Source organism: Mytilus californianus, unplaced genomic scaffold (genome assembly GCF_021869535.1).
Source record: "Mytilus californianus isolate M0D057914Y unplaced genomic scaffold, xbMytCali1.0.p SCAF_3, whole genome shotgun sequence".
In the NCBI taxonomy this organism is placed as follows: Eukaryota; Metazoa; Mollusca; class Bivalvia; order Mytilida; family Mytilidae; genus Mytilus; species Mytilus californianus.
Window position 1 is genome coordinate 58,751,186 of NW_026262679.1, and position 22,898 is coordinate 58,774,083.

At 31.7% G+C, this 22,898-nt stretch overlaps 2 protein-coding genes across 3 annotated transcripts in view; both read left to right on the forward strand.

Annotated features, from left to right (window-relative positions):
* Window positions 1-1,136: 1,136 nt before the first annotated feature.
* On the forward strand, window positions 1,137-12,874 carry LOC127733090 (uncharacterized). Of its 2 annotated transcripts, XM_052242384.1 has the most exons (4): window positions 1,137-1,172; window positions 9,791-10,204; window positions 11,282-11,491; window positions 12,516-12,874. In XM_052242384.1, the coding sequence occupies exons 2-4, from the start codon at window positions 9,791-9,793 to the stop codon at window positions 12,555-12,557; spliced, it is 666 nt and encodes a 221-aa protein (XP_052098344.1). In that variant the 5' UTR covers window positions 1,137-1,172; the 3' UTR covers window positions 12,558-12,874. The 2 variants fall into 2 exon arrangements, with proteins under 2 accessions (XP_052098344.1, XP_052098343.1); XM_052242383.1 differs by lacking the exon at window positions 1,137-1,172 and having other exon boundaries at window positions 9,630-10,204.
* Window positions 12,875-19,176: 6,302 nt separating this feature from the next.
* Window positions 19,177-22,898, forward strand: part of LOC127733083 (E3 ubiquitin-protein ligase TRIM33-like) — a 37,073-nt gene continuing 33,351 nt past the window's right edge. The window contains exons 1-2 of the mRNA XM_052242368.1: window positions 19,177-20,009; window positions 20,842-20,948. Of these exons, the coding sequence (XP_052098328.1) occupies window positions 19,184-20,009; window positions 20,842-20,948 (933 nt within the window). The 5' untranslated portion in view covers window positions 19,177-19,183. The remainder of the gene's footprint in view (window positions 20,010-20,841; window positions 20,949-22,898) is intronic.

Sequence of the window (22,898 nt, forward strand, 5' to 3'; positions counted from 1 at the left end):
TATTGAATAGTTTTTATTTTCTTTAAAATTGCAATTTTCTTTGTTTAAATATTGCAACGTTATTTCCTTATCAAATGTCTATTAATTAATAGACACCGAGTGAAGGCTCGACAAAAAGGAACACCTTACAACAGTTCATAAATGTGACCTTTAAACAAACTCATATTTAGGTGATGGGTATACTGATCAGTGGTAATTTCAGGTTTGACCATGTTAGTTTTTTGGTTGTTTTCAATTTTGTTTGTTTGTTTATAAGTACAAGGTGTAAGCTGTTTTGTCTAGGCTATAAATATCTTTTTTACACCAGAGGACCGTGAGGGCCTCGGGTGTATTGCAATCGCCTAAATTTCCGCCTAATTTGCATATATATGCATATATAATTAGTTTTGGAATGATAACCGACCTATAAAAATTATAGACCCGCGGACATTATATAGTGCAAAATAAAATTCCTTATCGCTTCTTTTAAATTCATGTTTTCAATGGATACTCAGATTTTTTTTTTTTTAAATGCAAATTAATAATATGAAAATGTTTTGTCGTTAGAAATATTAGTATATTAATCAAACAATCTTCAATATCAATGACGTACCGAAAAATTGTTGTTGCGGATGAATACCACGAATGCGTATTCATCAAGAGGGCAAGAGCGAGCTTGAAGAAACACGAGAGAAAATCAATTCACGCAATTATACACAGAAAGGTAATTATATTTCAATTATTTGATTTGGAGTAACCTTTTTTAAACCGTTTGTAGCATATTTGTCTATAATATTAACGTAGCAAAACCAGGAATATTTAATCTGACACAATATTAAAATAATTTATCAGGCCGCGTCCCCCGCAGCCATTTTGAAAATACCAGCAGATTGGGTAGGAGTAACAAGAACCTGCAAGGCCTTTAAAGATAAGTTTACTTTTTGTGTATTCTTTATTGCAACAATTTGGTTTTTTTAAAAGATCTCAACAATTTTTGGAGTTAAATTTCTTTTCTTCGTAAATAACAAGTAGATTGATCACTTGGACACACACGTGGAACTATTTTCTGTTTTTTAAGATACTGTTTCGGATTTTCGCTCCTTCTCCGACTTAGTTTGTTGCATTAGTATATGTGAATAAGATTTATGTCCCTTGACTGGAAAAAACGCGGATTTTGTAATGACTTTGACTATGTAAGTAATTCTAATATATAATTATTGGTTGAATTTATTGTATATATTATGTAATATTCAGAGAATCTTCGACTTCTTCTTCTTCCAATAGAGTTGGACTCTTTTTGAGTGTATAATGACTCTTGCTCGTAAAATCAAGAGTCTTACTTTACACTGAAATGTCAGAATTTGGGTAAATCACATTTACTGAATTACAATTAGTGGCGTTGTCCGTACCATTTACTAGCCTATAGATATATTGGGAGAATCCTTACAGTTTTGGAGATGTAAATATAGAGTAACTGTCCTGTTTTTTTAGTCTTCCTTGAAGTATTGTATAATTTTGACCATACATGCATGTATTGCCAAAATTATATGATAATTTGATGATATGTGCTAATCATACTCTACAGCATTATTTAAATTGTGTAACCATATCCATGTAAAATTTTAGTAATTTAAATTAGACATGTGTTCACGCATACATGAGTACTTGAATTGAGCAAATACAATCAGTTAACTTTATCTACGAGCACCCATGAGATCTTAAATTGAGCAAATATGATTAGTTATATCTATGAGCACCCATGAGATCTTAAATTGAGCAAATATGATCAGTTACATGTATGAGTAAAATTTGAGCTAGATCTACTCAATTGAGTTAGATAAGTGTATATCAATATTGAGACTAATCTAAATTGTTATTTGAGCACACATGAGCCTATTTATACTATTGAGAGCAATATTGGGATACTGTATGAGCAAACTTAGCAAATCTTTATTGAGACAAACCTATGAGCGCTATATAATATATGCATAGATATTGAATATCTATTTTAAATTTGAGCCTTGTCAGTTTAAGAGCATTAATAATGAGCAACTATCATCACTTTGCTTTATCAATTTTATTGACTATTTATGTATAGATGAGAAGTTCTATATTATAGTAAATATTAGTCGTGCAGATTGTTGTACATTGATCAAATGATATGTTGAGATTTATATATATCACTATTATACACGTAGGCATATTGATAAATAGTATTTGTTTATTATCAAAGTCTATATATTAACTACATGTATAGCTATACATTTGTAAAACATCGACAACGATAATACATACAATACATACATAAACACAAACTACATAGCTACGGGCTCTTGGAGAAAAATGCAATAACAGAATGAATGAAATAATTCCAAACTTTACATCAGTGTTATGTGGGAGTTTCCACCAGGGGTCTGATATATTTTCTCCAATCTCTCGGGGTAAACAGTGTCTTGCTCACTCTCTAGTTTTTCTAACTTTATCAAAATTAGGAGACGTCAAACAGTGGTCAAGTGACATTTTAGATAAGGTTCTGTTTAGTGGTGATAATCTTTATAACTCAATTAAAAACAAAGGTTTAGCACACAACCTTTTGCTACCGACAGATCTACCAACTTACTTCTTTTATCAGAAAAAATATTTTTCTTTAACATTAAAAGAGACATATTCTGGATACATAGACAATTTTGTTGATTCTTATCCTTTTCTATCATTAGAAACATGTGTACAACTGCTAGTGAATTTTGTACACTATGGTCATGGGAGAAGTCGTTACAAAGCTAGTGTAGATATGATCTTAGTGGTGTTAGATTATGGAATTGCATTGAAAAAAATAGATGAGAGGGTTTATGTTTTTGACTCCCATAGCAGAAGCAATTATGGTTTGTGCATTGAAGATGGTAGTTCGATAATGGTTGAACTAAATAGAGATGTCTACAGCATATGTAGTTTTCTAAGGTCTTTAATTCGTTCCCTTACATGTGCAGATCTTGAAGAAATAGAATTTAACTGTCAGTTTTTATCAGTGACTGAAATAGAGCGTTACTATTTTTTTTCTAAAAAAGAACAAATTTATATATTGGATAATCATGATTACAACAGTACAGCATGTACAGGTCTAGGTAGTTTTGAAGATTCAATAATCGATAAAACGTATAAAAACCAGGGGTGGAAGAGAAAGTTGGAAAGTAACACAGAAGCATTAGACAACACTGTTCTGCAAGAAATTCCTTGTAAAGATTATGAAATAGTCAATCAGGAGCAACCTTATAACAATACATGCATAGCCATAGGGTCGAAGAAGTGTAAAATTGATAGTTTGGGTAATGTACATGACAAGATTGTAGACAATCAATCTGTAAAGCAAACATCATGTGATATCATAACAACTTTTAAGAAAGCTGTTAGTTGTGGTCCTGAATATGTATGTTGTTGTTGTATCCAGACATGGTTTAGGCATAATGTATGTCGTGATAGCCCAGCTATTTTGAAAAATATTGATGAGTCTCTATTAACTTATAATGCTGAGTCGCAAGGTAAACGGTGGCTGTGTTATTGTTGTTATGACAGTTTAAAACAAAAGAAAGTTCCAAGTTTATCACTTGCAAATGGGTTACTTTTCCCTGAAAGACCCCAAGACCTTGAACTTACATCATTAGAGGAACGCTTAGTAGCACCTCGAATTCCATTCATGGTCATATATGAAAAAGCAAGGGGAGGCCAATATGCAGTAAAAGGTAATGTTGTAAATGTGCCAGTTGATGTGAACAAAACAATTAGAGTTCTTCCACGTATGTTAAATGATTGTGAAACTATACCTGTGAAGCTGAAAAGAAAGCAAAGTTATAAGCACCATGTTTTATACCAAAATATAAGACCAAACAAGGTTCTCAATGCTGCCAGATATTTAGTATCTAATAGTACATTATTTAAAAATGAGGGTATAACAGTTGATGAATCATGGCTAGAAAATTACCAAACGGCACTAGTAAATAACCAGGATGACAATATTGACAATAAAAATACTAGTACAGAACTAGAGAGTGAGAATAGCAGTGAAGTTCAAGATAAAAATCTTAATCAAGGCTTATTAAACAGTAGTTTTTCTGAAAATGGGGAACTAAATGCTAATACTACTTTTCGTAAACCCTTATATCAAACAGAAGATGAATTCTCAGAAGTAGATATGCATGACAAAGTAGACGGTAACCTTGATACTGTTATGCACCCTGCTGATTTTAGGGAATTTAATCAGATATTAAATTTGGCACATGGTGAAGGCAACGTACCATTAAGCTTGTATGAAGATAAAGATGCAGAGTATTTAGCCTTTACTTCTGTTTATGCTGGAACATCGAGAGGTTACAGTAAATTCAAAGTTCCAATTTATTATAGCCAGGTTGTTAAATGGGAATTAAGGAATATTGATAGAAGAGTGGCCACTAATGTTCCTCTCATATTTTTTAAGATGAAAAAGGTTCAGATAAAGTTAATGAAAGATAAAGTTTCTATGGCAGTGAGAAAATTCAAGTCAAAAGGGAAGAAGCTAACTGCTGGTGAAGTTGTAGAACCAGGTGGTATAGATAAACTTGTTAAGCTTGATGAAGGTTATAGAGTTGTAAAATCTGTCCGTTCCTCACCACCATATTGGGAGCAAGCTAAAAAGGATATATTTGGTATGATAAGGCAGCTTGGGCTTCCAACTCTTTTCTTATCATTTTCTGCAGCAGAGATAAAATGGGTTCCTCTCCTGTCTAAACTCTCCGATAATAAGGAATTGTCAGATGAAGAGGTAAATAATTTATCATGGCAAGATAAATGTAGGTTAATTAAGAGTGATCCTGTGACATGTGTCAGGTATTTTGATTATAAAGTGCAAAAATTTATAAACATGGTTTTGAAGCATTCATCTCATCCTGTTGGAGAAATTAGGGACTTCTTTTATCGTGTTGAATTCCAGCATCGGGGTTCACCTCATATTCATATGCTTCTATGGATTGCCAATGCACCTACTTTTTCACCAGAGTACAGTCAAAGCAATGAGATTACTGATTTTATTGATAAATATATATCTTGTCAGAAAGATGGCGCTAATCCTGATCTAATAAATTACCAATCACACCGGCATGCTAAGACTTGTAGAAAGAAGGGAAAAGCTATATGTAGATTTGGGTACCCATTACCACCAATGCCAAAGACTATGATTTTGACTCCTTTGTGTGCAACTGATAGAAGTAAGCAGGCAAAGCTTAATTTGGTTAAAATCAATGATGCTTTGAATAATGCAAAACAAGGAGAAGAATGTACATTTGAAGAATTCCTATCCAAATTGGAGTTGAATTTCGATTCATATATACTTGCTGTACGCAGTGGATTGGCCACTACAAAAGTTTTTCCTTAAGAGACGTTTGGCTGAAATACGTATTAATTCTTACAATAAGGTGTTATTGGAAAGCTGGGAAGCTAACATGGACATCCAATTTATTATAGATGCATTTTCCTGTGTGAGTTACATTGTTTCATATATATCTAAAGGTCAAAGGGGTATGTCAAATTTACTATCTGATGCAAGTCGAGAAGCCAAGGACAGAGCAAGTGGTGTAAGGGACCAGGTGCGATCAGTCTGTAATAAATTTCTTACTCATGTGGAAATAGGTGCTCAAGAGGCAGTATATCTATTGCTCCAAATACCCCTACGTAAGAGTTCAAGGGCAGTGAAATTTATCAATACATCACCTCCAGAAGAGAGGACAGTTCTATTGAAACCAAATGATGTTCTTGAAAAGATAGCAAAAAACAGTACAGATATTGAAACTGACAATATATTGAAACAGTACACAAAAGTCCTTGAAAATGTCTGCCTTGCAGACTATGTAGCTTGGTTTGAAATTAGAAATTACAAGAAAAAATGTAATATAGATCAAGACTTCAATTTAGACAGTGAAAATCCAGAAAATGACGATTCTGTAGAAATGTCCGACATACAGGTAGAAAGAACCATTACAACAGATCCTAATGATACTAGTAATAGATCTGAACAATTTGATAGTAACACATCCGATGCTGAATCATCTAATATTACCCTCACTAATCAGCTACCTAAAGAAATAGAGTTGAAAAATGGGCTAAAATTGGTAAAAAGGAAATTTGAGAAGGTAATAAGATATGTTAGGTTTAACATAGACATTGATAGGGAAAATCATTTTAGAGAAAAACTTATGCTATTTTTACCGTGGCATGATGAGAATATTGATTTAATGGCTACATTTTCTACATATGAAGAACATTACACAAATGTTCAATCTCATATAAGCACAAAACAGGCACTGTATGAGAGAGTTGCTCCATTAAATAATATTGATGAAAATGTATCCCTTGATGATGATGATGCTATAGACAGCAGCACTGATGATATAGATCAAACTGAAATAAGTGCAAAATATGGGTGTTTTAATCCAGATGATAAATCACTGCATCATTCGTATGACTTGGGAATAGATTTGGGCATAAGAAAATCAGTAGTAGGTGTTAACGTTGTTTCAGAGGCATTATTACCTGAAAGCAAATATAGAGAAACAATCAGATCCTTAAACAAGGAACAAAAGTGTATATTTTACCATATTTTACATTGGTTTAAGGCCAATACAGATGAGCCTTTGTATGCATTTCTATCAGGTGGGGCTGGTGTTGGAAAATCTGTAACAACCAGGGCTATGTACCAAGCATTATATAGGTTTTTTTCCCATTAAATTGACAGTTGTCCGGATGATGTGAGAATTTTAATGTGTGCTCCAACTGGAAAGGCTGCCCATAACATAGGTGGCAATACACTTCACTCAGCCTTCCATATACCGGCTAATCAGAGCTTGTCATATAAACCCTTAGATATGCAACAGCTTAATACTCTAAGGAGCAAATATGCTGCCTTATCAGTTGTTTTCATAGATGAAATATCAATGGTAGGAAATCGAATGTTTAACTACATCAATATGAGACTACAGGAGGTAAAAGGTAATTTAAGGGCATTTGGAGGTGTTAGTATAATTGCCATAGGTGATCTATATCAGTTGAAGCCAGTAATGGATGGTTGGATTTTCTTAGATATTAAAGCAGGTTACGGACCTTTGGGATCAAATCTATGGATCGATTACTTCCTTATGTATGAACTTCAAACTATAATGCGTCAGAAAGATGACAAGATTTTCGCAGAATTTTTGAACAGATTAAGGGAAGGTAATCACACTAATGATGATCTTAGGATGATTAAAAAAAGGGCTGTAAATAACAAGGACCCTAGGAGACCATTAGCAGATGAATCTTTGCCACATTTGTTTACAACCAGGAGAGAAGTATTTGCATACAATGAAAAGATCTATTGTGAAACAAACAATGCTAAGTGTAAGGTTAAAGCTGTTGATTCAGTTTGTGGGATATGACAATTGAGATATCTCAAAAAATATTGGATAGAATTCCAAATGATAGTTCAAAAACAATGGGAATAGAAAGCACCTTATTTCTTGCTGAGAACATACCTGCAGAGGTGTGCGTAAATATTGACGTTTAAGATGGGTTAACAAACGGGGCTTCATGTTTAGTGAGAAAATTTGATTACAGAGTAGAAGGTTCAGAAAGATGCAGTATAGTCTGGGTTGAGTTCAATGATAAAAATATTGGTAAGAAATGCAGAAATCAATTCAGACATCTATATCTACCTCATATATCAAAAGATTGGACACCTATTTTAGAAGTAACCAGGAAATTTTCTATCCAGTACTTCAAAACTTACCAGATTGTAAGAAGACAGTTCCCTCTGCATTTAGCAGCAGCAAAAACTATCCACAAATCTCAGGGTGCAACAATGCCTGAAGGTGCTGTAATAGACTTTGGTACTAGAAAAACTGATCATATACATTATGTTGGTTTAAGTAGAGTTCAAAATATGTCTAAAGTCATCATTTTGAATTTAAATGAGGAAAAAATATCAACATCAATTGATGTACAGATAGAAATGGAAAGACTACGAAGCATACATTTGCCATTGTCCATCCCAAATTTAAGTCAAGATGATAGAGAAAATTTTACTGTAGCTTACCACAATACTAGGTCATTACATTTGCATATGGATGACTTACAACATGAATATGATATGAAAAATGTTGATGTACTTGTATTGTCTGAAACAAGATTAACAAAAAATGATGCAGATGACAAGTTCAGCTTGGATGGGTTTACAACTGTTCGGTATGACTATATGATGTCTGATAATAGTAGACCACATTATGGTATGATACTGTTTAAAAAATCATATTTACCAAGTAATGAATGCTCTTACCGATTGTTACTTGGTATTGAAGTTGTCACATTTATATTAGACATGTCTGAGGGAAAAATATACTGCTATTTTATATATTGTTCTCCGACCATATCTACAAAAGAGAGACTGGTTGCCCTTTTCACTCAACTTTACCATGAAGCAGGATTAGACAGCAAGGTATTCATTATGGGTGACTTCAATGTAGATAATCTGAAACAGTCGTTTTTATCATATTTTGGCAGACAGCTAGGATTTTCTCAACTAATGACGAGCTTTACCACTGACTATGGTACAATATTAGACCACATATATACCAACATAGATATATGTAGCAGTGATATAACATATGGAACTCTTGAAAGCTACTATTCAGATCACAAGCCAATTTTTTTCAAACTATATTTGAACTCCATCCTAAACAATGTTGAATGACTCTGCACATGTAATAACAATTATCTACATACTGTTCTAAGGATGCTACCCATCAACAATTACTTGCTATGTATACATGCCAGTGTGAAACATCATCTTTGTGGTAAATGTAACAATTAAGAGTAAATTGAAATAAATCAAAATAAGATAATTTTCTAATAATCAGGAATGATCATATAATAAATTCCAAGCCATAGTAACAAACTGGATTTTAATGACTACATCAATGCTTGAAATCAGAAATTTCTATATTTAAACTATTAAACAGCTAATTATAAGAGGACATTCCCACGATTAAAATCTATCAGTACTCCGTAATTAATCTGTATAAAAAATGAATTTCTCTAATCTGGAAATATGAAAATTGATGAGAAGTTATAAAAATCCTCCTGTTCTATATATTTTCTTGAATTCTAATGTAAGAATATGTGTGGTTCATCCACACATTTGCCAAACATATCCTCAGCAGACTGTGTTATTCACAGTGCTAAGAATTGCAACAATTAAAAAAAAATGTAAGTATACACAAATTTACATGTAACAATATAACCCGGGTCCCTGTAGAGTAGCAAAACAAAAAGTTGCTTATAATTAATATATATATATATTGGGAATGACTAGTGTGGGCCCGAACTAAGGTCCCTCTTCCCCATATAAAAAGATCTCTGCCACTGTGACCATTATATCTAATATAATGACAAGAAACATCCCTAATATAGTGATTTTAATGTATAGAACTAATGCCCATATTAAATAATGATATTTACATGTATGCAAATTTGTCAACCATTACTGAAAACTGCACAAGTTTCTGAAAATGTTGCATCAAAATTCCAAATGTGCGACTGCAGAATGAATATAAAATATTGAAGAATATGTCAAAAGGTCATTTTTAGACCGTATTCATACCAAAAGTGTAAATATGTTAAATGATGCATGTTAAAGTGAGCACTGTACATCTCTTAACAAAGAAATATCAGAAGTACAGCAATTGAACATAATTTTAAATAAATAATGTACTACATGTATCGTATACCAAGCAATAAAGAGTCCTTTTCATTTCAGATGAACACATTGGAAAAGCTGACGGAGAGGTCTGCACCATTCACGTCACCAATAAAAGTTAAAATAGTAGCCAGGAGTCAGCAGATGACCTCCAAAGCTGGTAACAAATACATGACAATGTCAATGGCTGACAGTACTGGTATAAAAAAGGCTGCCCTATATGACGTATCATTGGCTGATAAAATGGAGGAAGGGAAGTCAATCCTCCTAAGGAATTACACTGTCAGTAATGGCAGTGTAATGGTTAACACCAAGTCCAAAGTGTCTAATACAAGTGAGGTGATGGTGGACAGAGAAAGAGAAAGGCATGCCAGAGAATTAATATACCCTCCTACATCACCGTTTGTGAATATAAAGGAAGCACTCACAATGCCAGTTGGTAGCATGCTATCAACAAAAGGACTAATTGTAGAGGTATGTTGTGAGTTTCTATCTAAATATAATCTGATATTACAATCATCAAAAATATGTGTTTATTTATTGGCACTTCCTCGCTGTTGTACTCTGTGTACATCCCACTTGCAGACAATAACTGTAGTATAATCTAATGAGTAAATGGATCGCCTGTATTCGATACCATAAAAGGAACTCTAGGGTAATTCTTGGCGTTATGGTTCCAACAGTTTAGGAATATAGGACCAAAAACAAGAAATTTTTCAGTTTCAACACAATAATCAGTGTACAGAAATTTATGAAAGTATGGGTCTTTATTTAAAATTATACAAAAGGTTCAATATCATATAAAGAAACCAGGATTAATCATTAAATTTGGGGTTAATGACCCAAACTATGTAAATTGTTTCGATAAAAAATGATATATATCAGTTCTTGGTTATGCTTAATCTAACTGAATTTTATAGTTTAATCCCCATATCAAATTACTCAATAGTATAGTCCAAAGCGTCCAAAATATTAATACTCAGATATATAAAGATTTGTTATGAGTGCCATAGAGTTAACACTTCATCCAAGTACCAATTTATAATAGTAAACCATTATAATTCAAGGTAAGGCCAACAAGGAGCTATGACTCACACCGAACAGCAAGCTAAAGAGGGCCCAAAAAATTACTAGTGTAAAACTATTCAAACAGGAAAACCACAACCTTATCTATATAGAAATAAGAAGCATATGAACACAAATAAACAAACGATAACCAATGAACATCAGATTCTAGACTTATGATGATGTGTTCAAACATATGATTGCGTTGAATAAAAACTGCAATTTTTATATGTGTGCATGTCAAACAAATTTTGATGTAGAGGATTATAGTAACGCACAAACAACATTTTCTAAAAAGTGAGAAAGTATATTTTAACAAATTGTATTTGACTAACAAGTCAACAACTAGTTTTCTTAAATCCTGCTGGCTGCCATTGACGATTGCCAAATAAAATAATCACAAGATGTAACAAAATGAATCTTATATACATGTGTATATATTGTTATATACATGGTTTTTCTGAATAAACCAATATATTATTACAGGAAGCAATGGTGAAAGTTGTTATGGGTGATGTCCCGATTAAAGAAATTACAATTGAAGAAGATGGCAAAAAGATGATTGTTAGCTTGTGGCGGCAACACAGCGCGAATGAAGAAGTTGCCATTGGGAAGTTTGTCCAGATAGAGAACATTGCCATCAAAAAGTATATTGGCAGCAATGTCGGAAATACAACTACTAGAACAAACATAATAGTAAGTTACAAAAATACATTGTACAGGCCATGCCATTTGCTGGTTATAGGTTGTTAGCCATTAAAATGTCAACAGTAAGGAAAAGTGTGAGTTCACCAAACTAAGGATAGGCTATAATTATATAAAATACATCTATATATATTATTGAAAATATCTATAGTGTAAACTCTCATTATGGGGCCCTATAAAGCTGACTATGGGGTATGGGCTATGCTAATTATAGAAGGCTGTTAATTTCTGTGTCATATTGGTCTCTTATGGAGACTTGTCTCATTGGCAATCATACCACATCTGCATTCCTATATTAACTGTCCACCTATATCCCAAGTCAGGAGCCACTGATCTTTGTTAGTCATGTAGGATTTTAGATTTAAGCTCTATGTGTATATTTCGGAGTTTATAAAATGACATCCATTATCACTGAATTAGTACACATTATTGTTTAGCAGCCAACTAAAGTACTGTCTGGTGCTGAAACTTCTCTCAGTATTGTACACACATTGGTGGCCAATGGGTGTTGTTTGCTCTCTCATCGGGTTGTTGTCTCTCCAAAACACTCCCCATTTCCGAGTTTAAATATAATTAACAAAAAAAATATTAATTAGCAGGATGATTATCATTGAATAGTTGAAAATTGCTTGATTTTACTGTTAAAGTATACCAACATCTACTATTATTTATGCAATTATGATATTTGAAATGTTTAATAAAAACATTGAGATGCGGACACATTAAAAAGACCACACACTGATAATATGAGCTAAATGCGGAAGAATATATAGACAAGAATTATTAATTATATCTCACAATTACAATACTACATGTACTAATATGCTTGTCTATATTAAGATGAAATGAAAGGTAGTAAATGTAATAAGACAAAAGGAATGGTTTTCAAACCAATAAGTGTAAGTGTTATAACAAATAACTATTATAATACAAAATGTACCATTTCAAATAAAATTTTAGCAGTGCAAAATGTTCCATGTATTTTAAAACTAATGAAATTTAATTCAATTTACAGATAGACATATCTCCACCAGAAAAAACCATATTTGTGAGGTGATAGGGTACGAATCAGATGAAGAATGCTTAATTCTGAATTGCTTAGAAGCAGAAAATGTGATAGACATAAAGGTGGCAAGGACAATTCTGAGGATTTGTTTTGAGGAAGATATGCCAGAGGCTGTTCTTGACAGAACAATGCCAATAACAGTTAAAATAACAGAAGTTTCCGGTGTTGCAACAGACATTATACAAATATAACTTCATCAACATAATCAATACATTTTACAACTTTTATTGCATCAACATGATCAAGACATTTTACGAAATTTTACTGAAAAGTCCCAGTTTTATTATAACAATAATTATCTCTATATGTACCATTTTCAATGATGAATTTTAAAGTATATGGTATTTTAATGACAATTGTTTTGAAATAGTGCTGCTTCATTAGTTGTAATAATAAGGACAAAGAATGTTAATGATAGAACACAAATTGTTTCAGTTCCCATTAAAACAACTGGAATGATGACATTTTTCAATTTCCCAACTTTACAAGGTTATGAAGAATGTTCAAATCTTAACCTGTAACAATTCTGACTTCCCGAGAGCTTTGTAATAGTATTTTGGTATATATCAATGCAATACTTATTAAATGTAAAATTTCTCTTTTATGAATATTCGTGATAGTTGTGGAAGAAAAATATAATAGCTGCTAATCAAATGATAAGTCGTCTGTGATAACATTATAAATATCTGTGATACTACAAATATTCATAAATATAGGGCCATTTTTGTGCAATTGCAAATTTTTACAAATAAAAAAATACATATTAATATAGACAATGTAAGGATCAAACATTTTGAAGTATAAGAAAACACATATTCATTACTAATAACTAAGTTACTAATATGCATGTTCAAAAATAACAGTACAAAATTATACCTATTTATAAGTGCATGAAAGATAAATACTGCTATGAATTACGTGCAATTGAGTGTCTGTATAAATTACGTGCACTTGAAGACAAAATAGGAAAAGATATAAATAGCTACATGAGGAGTAAACACATATATATATTATTGCCAAGTTTCAATAAAATACATTAACATTGTTTCCTAATTGCTTGCAAGTCCTCCATTATTGACACTTGTGCCAGGTTGAGTGCAGCTTTATTGTTATATTGTTATAAAAAAAAATACAGATACATTCCTATTGCAAACAGTTGAACCCAGTATGGAAGCAACTAAATATTTATTATATAGTTGATAAGTTATTGCATTTAAAATTCATTACATTTTATAAGGATGCCATACATGATTAGTTCCAAAACAAGACTTATATGGTTATAATATGGTTGTTAACATAACAATGCCAATATTTATTGTAACAGATTAAAAAGCTATATAGATATATGTATATGTGTAATGATGTGAAGAGAACAAATAGAGACCAGTTTAAGGAAATATTGTTTAAGGCATAAATGGTGCAATGAACTATTAATCCAATGATTATGTGCCATCTATTACTATTATTAAATAGTTCTGAGGTTGAGTTATGGTAAATGCATGAATAATGCAATGCTTAGTCCTAATGTATATATTCTAGTAGTGACGTATATTTAATGTTATATCAGACTTAATTAGAACTGTATGACATGAAATGTGATGTACTGTTTGTAAATATAAACATGTTTGATAAGTTTATGGATAATGATATGTTTATCCAAATTATATTATTTATTATAACAGATTAAAAGCTATTGTTGTCTGCTCTATGGTCGGGTTATTGTCGCTTTGACACATTCCCCATTTCCATTCTAAATTTTATATTGACATATGCTAAACATATGGTATTAAGAATACAAAAAAGATTAGATCATGAATATATTGTTAAAGGCAAATATAATGCAATGACATCTTAGCTAAATGTTTGGATATGTTATGTTATCTTTTAATGATATTTTATAGATTTTTTAACTAAAACTGTATGCTATGAACTACTGTTTGGATATATATATGTAGACAAGATTGTCAATGCATGAATAATGCTGTTCTCATTCCCAATGCATCTATACTAGTCATTACAATGTTAATGCCCTTTTTGCTAAGCCAATGGGGGCAGTCAATGTTACCGTTGTCTGTCTGTATGTAAGTCTCTGTTCATCACGAAATTGATTTCCGTTCTATAATATTAATATGGCTCAACTGAATGTTATTAAATATATAAACAATGTTTATTATCACCAAAAAAACCAACATAAATTTAAAATTTGGATTGTGTCCCTCTTATCATTATAGTTATATTTCCATTTATATGTGGAAATATTTTTACTATTTTAATAATATTTCAAACTCTTATTTGCCGCAGACAAATGTAATACAAAACATTATTTATTTTAAAGTGCTCATTCCCACCAAAAAAATAATCAAACGCAAAATTGGATGGTGATTCTTTCACTATTCTAGAGACGTGTCCCATAGTAACATAATATGCAAGAAAGTACCACTGATACATTCCCAAATTATTTACTGTTATATATAGTTTAGAGTAATGTACAACTACATGTATACATGTATATGCTATGCAATGTGATGAACTTTTTGAAGTTTGATAAATGATTAATTTTTATGAATAATGTATATATGTTAGTCCAATGTATATATTTATAGTTTTGGCATTTTTTACTATTAATAATATGATAGATAGTCTATTGAACTGTATTAAATGGAAATAGCATGAATTCAATGGATAATGCAATAATAAATCAAAATGTTTATATATACCAGTTATGACATTTTTTAAAGTTATCTCATGGTCAATCCAAAGTTTGATTGTAACACATGTGATCCTTTTAATCCATTTTTGAATATTAAGAGACTATACAAATGCTTGCTCAGCATACAGATAAATGATTTGAAAACATAACAGAAATGATAAATAAATAATAAAATGCTAAATTCTGTTCATATAATATAGCCCTACATTTGAAAGTCATTATAACTGTATGCTTAGCATATATATAACTGGATTAAATCAAATATATGGGATCATGTAAAATGTTTCTCGTTAAATGTAAAATTAAAAAAAAACGTATTTTGGTATATGTGGATATTTTAAGGAATATCAAATAGAAATTTACAACGTATTATAGGAAAAGAGAGGTTCACAAAGGGTTAGAATGGCCCTAAATTGGTCAAGCAATTACAAATTTCAAATAAATAGAAATGTTAGTGATAATTCTATTAAGACTAAAATATACTATTTTGGCACCTACTATTAACTATCTTGAAGCTATGACCCCATAATTATACATTATTTGTATTTTTGGTCAATTTTGTCTGAAATTTATATGTTTTTTGCATAATTAACCATGGCTGCCATACAATTCCAAAAAGTTTTTATTTTGATGAATTCTTTATCAAATTTTGAATCTTTTGGTTACAAAACATTTTGGATTGTAGGTGGTGCCCAAATTTTCGTAAAGCTTTCATGTCTGACAATTGCACCAAATCATTATATTTGGATAAAATGGGCCTATTAATTTGGAGAATATAATGTACTATTATGAAAGAACTGATTTATTGAGCGTTAATAAATTTGAAATCGACCAATTTACGAACCAAATTGTGAACTATTTGGAGTTTTATTGTAAGATTTATATTTTAGACCGCTCTGGGCTATAAATGAACCGTGTCCTTTGAATAAGTGATTTCACAATAACCATAATACTAAGTACCTGTTAGAAAATAGCACTTTAACAGTACATTGTTAAAGATGAATATATTCCAACAATGACCAATATTAATGATGTAATGAGATTGTATATATACTGTTTTATATTGTTTTATATTATTACATATATAAATGAAAATTGAAACCAAACTGTTGTCATTATTTAAAAAAGAGACACGAAAAGGGAGGTATGATTGGTAATCAGACACAGAAACAAAATGATGAAAAAGAAATAAAGCTTACCATACAACATCTTTACAATCAGAAAAAAACTATACTAAAATCAGTTAGAAATAGCCATGAAATGACAAATATTAAACAATATAAATCAGAAAACTAATGGCCACATCAATGTACAAACAGAAAATCAAAAGATATACACCAAAGAATTACAAGCCCTGTTTTATAGGCCTCTTACTAAGGACCGACGCATTCATATTGAAGCTGTGATCTATATGTATGGTGCAAAATCATCTCATTGTGAAAACCAGTGGTGTCAAAGTACTAAATCGGATCAAAGTAAAAAAAAACGAACATTTGAAAAACTATCCAGATGTTGTTAGATTCAATTAACAATAATACCATCATTAGTGAAAGGCTATCTACCTCATATAATACATTGTAATATTTACAATGAACCATCTAATAATTAAAAAACAGAACCTATAGCTGCTGATTTTTTTTCGCATAATAAATAAATGATATGAAGTGTTACAATAAAACAAAGATAACTCAGTGAAGCTATTTATAACATTTAAAAAGTTTGTGTCGACTGCAACAAAATCTGGAATAAGCAAGAATAAGATATAGTAATCTTGCTGTGTAAACATTAGCAATTGATTCGAAAACAAAATGTTTCATAAAATAGAAGACCTGGATACTACATACATTGTTTATAAATTGCCAAATGTAGAGCAGGATCTGCTTACCCATTCAGACCACTTGAAATCACCCCAACTATTGGTGGGGTTCGTGTTGCTCAGGCTTTAGTTTTCTATGTTGTTTCTAGTGAACTCTTATTTGTCTTTTTCAGTTTTAGACATGGCATTGTCAGCTTATTATCGATATATGAGTTTGCTGTTCGTGTGGTATCTTTCACCCAAATATTACAATTTATCTGTTTTAATATGATTGTCTTGACCTCTTTCTCATAATTCAGTGACTACTCAAAAAATTATTTGCTATGTTGATTCTCTGTTATAAGTAATAAGCTTACGATTTTTGCATGTGTGCAACTATACGGTCCTAATGCCAATCTAGCAGTTCTCATTTGACCACGTAAACATTTCATGGATAATTCACAAAAATAAGTTTCTTACTATAAGACGGTATCTCAGATATGATAGCAAATTATATTATGTGTACTATATTGTAAGGTGAACATCTGTCTGGCAGGTATTATATAAACACCTGTCATTTATCAATAATCCAACATAACATGAGGTCCTCTGATGTTCAGTACTTCAGTACTTTGATTAATGAATTGGTTTCGGTCATCAAGGTGAAGAGGATACAGTGCGATTCAAATTGTATATATTCACAATTAAACTTGCAGGCCTTTTTTCATGAGCCACAATTTAAAATATAAGAAAACATCAAAATAAAAAGGAACATCCGGAAAATATCTTCAAAGCGAGTTAAAGGTTTTTAAAGTGTTTGTTTTTAACAAAAGAGGTTTGTCATCTAAAACTTTTAAGAACATACACAAAGCACAGAACTTAAAATTGCCAATGCTTGCTACCCTAAGCATAAAAAAACCTTGCAGAGCAGGTGTACGGATCTTAATAATGATCAATATCAAGCCATTGTTCAAATAACCATGAACATATCTCAAAGTCCAATAAAAACGGCTATTTTACAGGTTCACGTATTGCATTTCTTAAACACATATAATCATTAATTGATTAAATTTCTTCACATTTGCATTTGAACTTTAGCCTAAAAACTAACTCTAATTTAAAAACAAAAACCAGCATCTTAGAATGGAACATCAAGTGGGTGACTTAACATGATGTCTTTTGGGAGAGAGGAGAGAAAAAAATATTCCTTTAACAAGAATATTTCACCCCACATTGAACAGTATTTACTTTAAGTAAACAGTCACTGTCAGTTTCTAATTCTTATATAACAAAAATGATATAAAACAATAAATCTTTTTTTTTTATACAATTATCTTATATATAATGCCAAACAAGCATTTGGGTTTACGATTGCATTTCTTTTTTTAAAGAAAGCAACTTGTTCCACTGTTTAAACATATTGATAGTTTAATCAATATTTGATTGGTTGAGACTATCCCACGTGTCATTGAACAAATCTTCATATTCCATTCTGAGGATCAAATTCCCCTCTGAAATGTCGGGATAACTTCGTGCGACGTTACGCGCGGTTAATGTACATAACGTTTTGAACTTTTTATTCTTCTTAAAATAGCGATAGCAAAAATCATTATCATGTTCAAATTTATTTCAGACGATAAAACAAAAAGACTTATAAATTAAATTTTGATCCTTACTGTTTATCAATGGGTATGTCGTGTTTAGTTTGACTTACAAAAACAAGCGGATAAGAAAAAAAATGTATGCAAAATAATATTTAATGTATTGATAGTAAACAAAGCATAGGCAGTGGAATAAAACATTCATTTCCCTTTGCCTCGGGAGATATGAAGATTTGCTCACCCTCGAAAAATCATATTTCCTTCGGGCAGAGCCCTCGTGAAATATGAATATTCTAGGGTGAACAAATCTTCATATCTCCCTCCGGCACGGGAAATAAATGTATAATATCAGAGTTCCACATAAGACAGCTGTGGCGTTCCATACAATCGATATATACGGTTATGATAAGACACACATAAATTTTAAACATTTACCTGAATTAACGCACCAGGTAGTAAAATAAACACAAATCACACTAGTCAAGACCCATTTACCGATAAATCAATCAAAATGGCGGAAACGATATTAAGAAAAGCACAAATGCATGTTGGCTGCCAAATATGCAAGCAACAAAAAGCGGTCAGTTGGAAATGTATAGACTGCAATCGTTTGTTGTGTGATACATGTAAAATGACCCATGAAAATATTCCGGCAACTGAAAACCATGAGGTTCTCTCAACGAAGTCAATTTTGCCACGGCCAAGTATCAGAATTAATTCAAAAATGTGCAAATTTCATGGGAAAAGTTTGTCCCTTCACTGTTCAACGTGTGATGTGCTTATTTGCATGGACTGCATTTTAGAAAAGCATAACACACATAAGTTTGGTGATATTGAATCCATCAAGCAACGCCAACGGCAAAAATTTGAAGAATTCACAAATGAAATTCAAGAGGTAAGGAAAATAAATAAAGAAAAGGTTAAATTATATGAATTCATGAAACAGGAGTGCATAGTAGATGTTTCATTAAAGCGTTCATTGGTGAAAAAACGCGAAGAGGAGCTGGTTGATTGGATAAAAGAGTGGGTTAGATGCTCGATTGCTCAACTCGATCACCATCAATGTTATCTTGTGACAGATTTAGATGCAAATATAACAGAAACTAAAGAATTTCTTTGCTCAATGGATAAAGTTGAAACACAAATCCAAAATCTGTTAAAACAAGATGATTCAACATTAGCGTTTGAAAACTTTGAGATGATTAAAGCTCAGGTTAAAAATCCTAAACTATCAGAACTGAGAAATTACCAAATACGGTACGAGGACGGAAACTTGGAAAAGGAAAAATGCGACAAAATCCTTGGAAGAATAGAGATTACACAAACAGACATAGCCGGTAAGTTTTCTTAATCATAAACTTCACTATTATATTATTTCAATATAAAATCTAAAATCTGTTAAATTGTAACATTGTTTCCAACTTTAAGCTGCATGTATATATACTCTTTGACAGTGTCAACATGACTTAAAGAATTCTAACGTTAAAAAAACGATATGATATGCCACTTGAATACGCTTGAATACGAAAATCATAAAATATTATAAATGTACGAATTAAAATTCAGATGAGTGCGGTTAAAACCTGTTCAAAGTTCATTTTGAGCAGGCATTTTGACTGTTTTTCAAGTAAACTTAATATCTTTTGAGCAAATAAGCAAGTTAATTTTATCGGTTTTAGACCAGACCTAGGTCTGCCTTTTTAGGGCTGCTCCAGACCACACCTGTCACATGGTCTGCTTTTAACAAGTCCTAAGGACAAGCCTTCTCCAGATCAGATAAAACATATGGACAGGTCTGCCTTTGATCGATTCTGAGGATAGGTCAACTCCTAACCAGACCGATGGACAGGTCTACTTTTGACAGAACATCGTGCCAAGCACTTTTCTTACAAGACCTACCCTCTTGATAATATAAACGATAATCTTTTTTTTTATATATATTTTCCAGTACAGCAAACTATAATTATACTTCAGCATATTAGTCCCAAAAGGAAAGTAAAATCCAAATCAATTGTTTTAGCAGGTTTTCTTTTCGACTCCTGTAACAAATCTTAAGAGAACTAGTTTTCTTAGTTTTTTATTTTACTCTATAAATCCCTACTTGGTCAGATCCTTAACGTCTGGGCAATTGAAAGTTAAATCGTTATATATTAACTTTGTAATTAACAGAAACACCAAAAAGGAGATCATTTGTTAAAGTACTGTATTCTTACACGGCAGAGAACGAGGACGAGTTATCATTAGAGGAAAATGATATAGTTGAAGTTCTACACCAGGTATGTGAAGTTGCTGCAACATATACCAAAAATGATTACTTGGCTATTGCTTTTGTATAAATATTCATTTTTAATGTGTATGCCAACATATTATTGATTATAGCCTTTAAGTTTGCTTTATGCAAAAACATAATGTAGTAACAAAACTGTACAAATTACTTATGCCTCGGTCACTCGGGAGACTCACTTGCTTCAATAACAAGTTGCAGAATGTTAGCTTTGATTTTCAAATATCTTACTATATTAAGTTTCAGATTCAAGATCTGGTGACAAAAATACTTTCTATGTACATATAGACCAAACAAATAATGAGAATACGACACACATCCAAACGTTTTCCTGAAAATGGTATAGTTCCTAGTAAACTGATAAAAAATGTCAGAATGTCAGACAAAAGCGTATAAAACTTTTAAAAAAACTTAAACAAAAAACGTGTTGTTTCGAGAATTTACCAACTTTAACATTCTACCTTTTTCTGACATAAAGTCTTTCTTTCCTGAAATTTGAAAAGTAATTGATCATGTAGACATTTGAATAACATCATTTTGAAAATTGGATTTTTTTTTTATTTATTGTACGGGCGCATTGCATTTGCGCCAATTTTTGAAAAATGCATTCTTTCATTTGCGCCACGGGGTTGTTTTTCATTTGCGCCAAAAATAAATACTGCCTTTGCGCCAATTTACAGGTAAAATATAACGAAAACGTTTTAATATAAGTTGTATCCTGAATACAATGCTCGTATAAGAAATGTTGTAGATTATCCCCTCCCCCTTGTAGGGTAAAAAACTTAAAGTTATTTCATAATCATATCTCATTAAAATCTGAGAGTCACTTACAGGTCTAAAATTGTGTAGGTTCACATGTTCGCGTGGACAAAATGGACATGCTTCATTCGGAGACAAATAGATGAGAAAATACGTCCGTAATGTTTAAGACCTCGCATTTAGGATAACTAAAAAACCAGAATCACAACAGATGTGGACTACAAAACCATTATAACATTGAATGATACAGTCAACCATGGTTTAGACCAGCAAAAAGTACAATCTCGGCATTTAAAAAACTATGTTGTAACATTTTTATTAAAAGTCTCTTTTGAATATAGTTCTTTTATTTATACTATTTACCTGTATTATTTGCGCAAGTGAAATGTATTATTTTGGCGCAAATGAAATATGGTTTGTGGCGCAGATGAAATATTTTTTTGGCGCAAATGAAATATTTTTTTGGGCAAATGAAATGCCAATTGGCACAAAAGCAAAGCATCGGTACAATCACTTGTGAATTTACTGTTCAAACAATTGGTCCAATTTAAGAATCACGTCCATGTATATTCATTGTTTGTTCCTTGCTTGCACTCTAAAATTGACCAAGATGAATTGAAGTGAATAAAAATTAAGTCAATTATTGGCGATTAAACTTTTAAATATATGAGGTAAAACTTTCTAGAGCAAACGTAGAGTAACCATATAAGAGGCAGTATTAAGAATCGAACAATTCTTTATATTTCAGAACCCCATTATTCTCTATTTTATGTCCCCGCAACTCAAAGTTGGGGGGGGGGGGGGGGTATTGTTTTACCCCTGTCCGTCCGTCCGTCCCATTATGGGTATATAGTTATTCAAGATAACTCCTAGATAACGCACAATATATTGGTCAACGAACATTTAGATAAGAATCACAATAGATTCATCACGAAAACAGGGTAGAAATGGAACTGAGATTAATTTGACTACTGTATCTCTGTATCTCTTCATTTAAATCTATAACAGAAATGTTAAATTGTTAAAGACATTAATAGGTTTTATAACGTTTATCATTATCCATTTCTCACGAGTTCTTAAACCTAATTCTCTTATGGCAAAAATGTTTCTGTGTAAAAAAAGGAAATTCCGCGAAAATTTTACTTTTATTTTGAATGACAGTATGACGTCATAAATCTGCTAC

What these genes read in the sequence shown, in the direction of transcription:
- LOC127733090 (XM_052242383.1), top strand. Translation starts at nt 9,740, where the DNA reads ATGTACTACATGTATCGTATACCAAGCAATAAAGAGTCCTTTTCATTT. An exon ending in CAAAAGGACTAATTGTAGAG is followed by an intron (nt 10,205 to 11,281) that starts GTATGTTGTGAG and finishes ATATTATTACAG; the next exon opens with GAAGCAATGGTGAAAGTTGT. An exon ending in CTACTAGAACAAACATAATA is followed by an intron (nt 11,492 to 12,515) that starts GTAAGTTACAAA and finishes TTCAATTTACAG; the next exon opens with ATAGACATATCTCCACCAGA.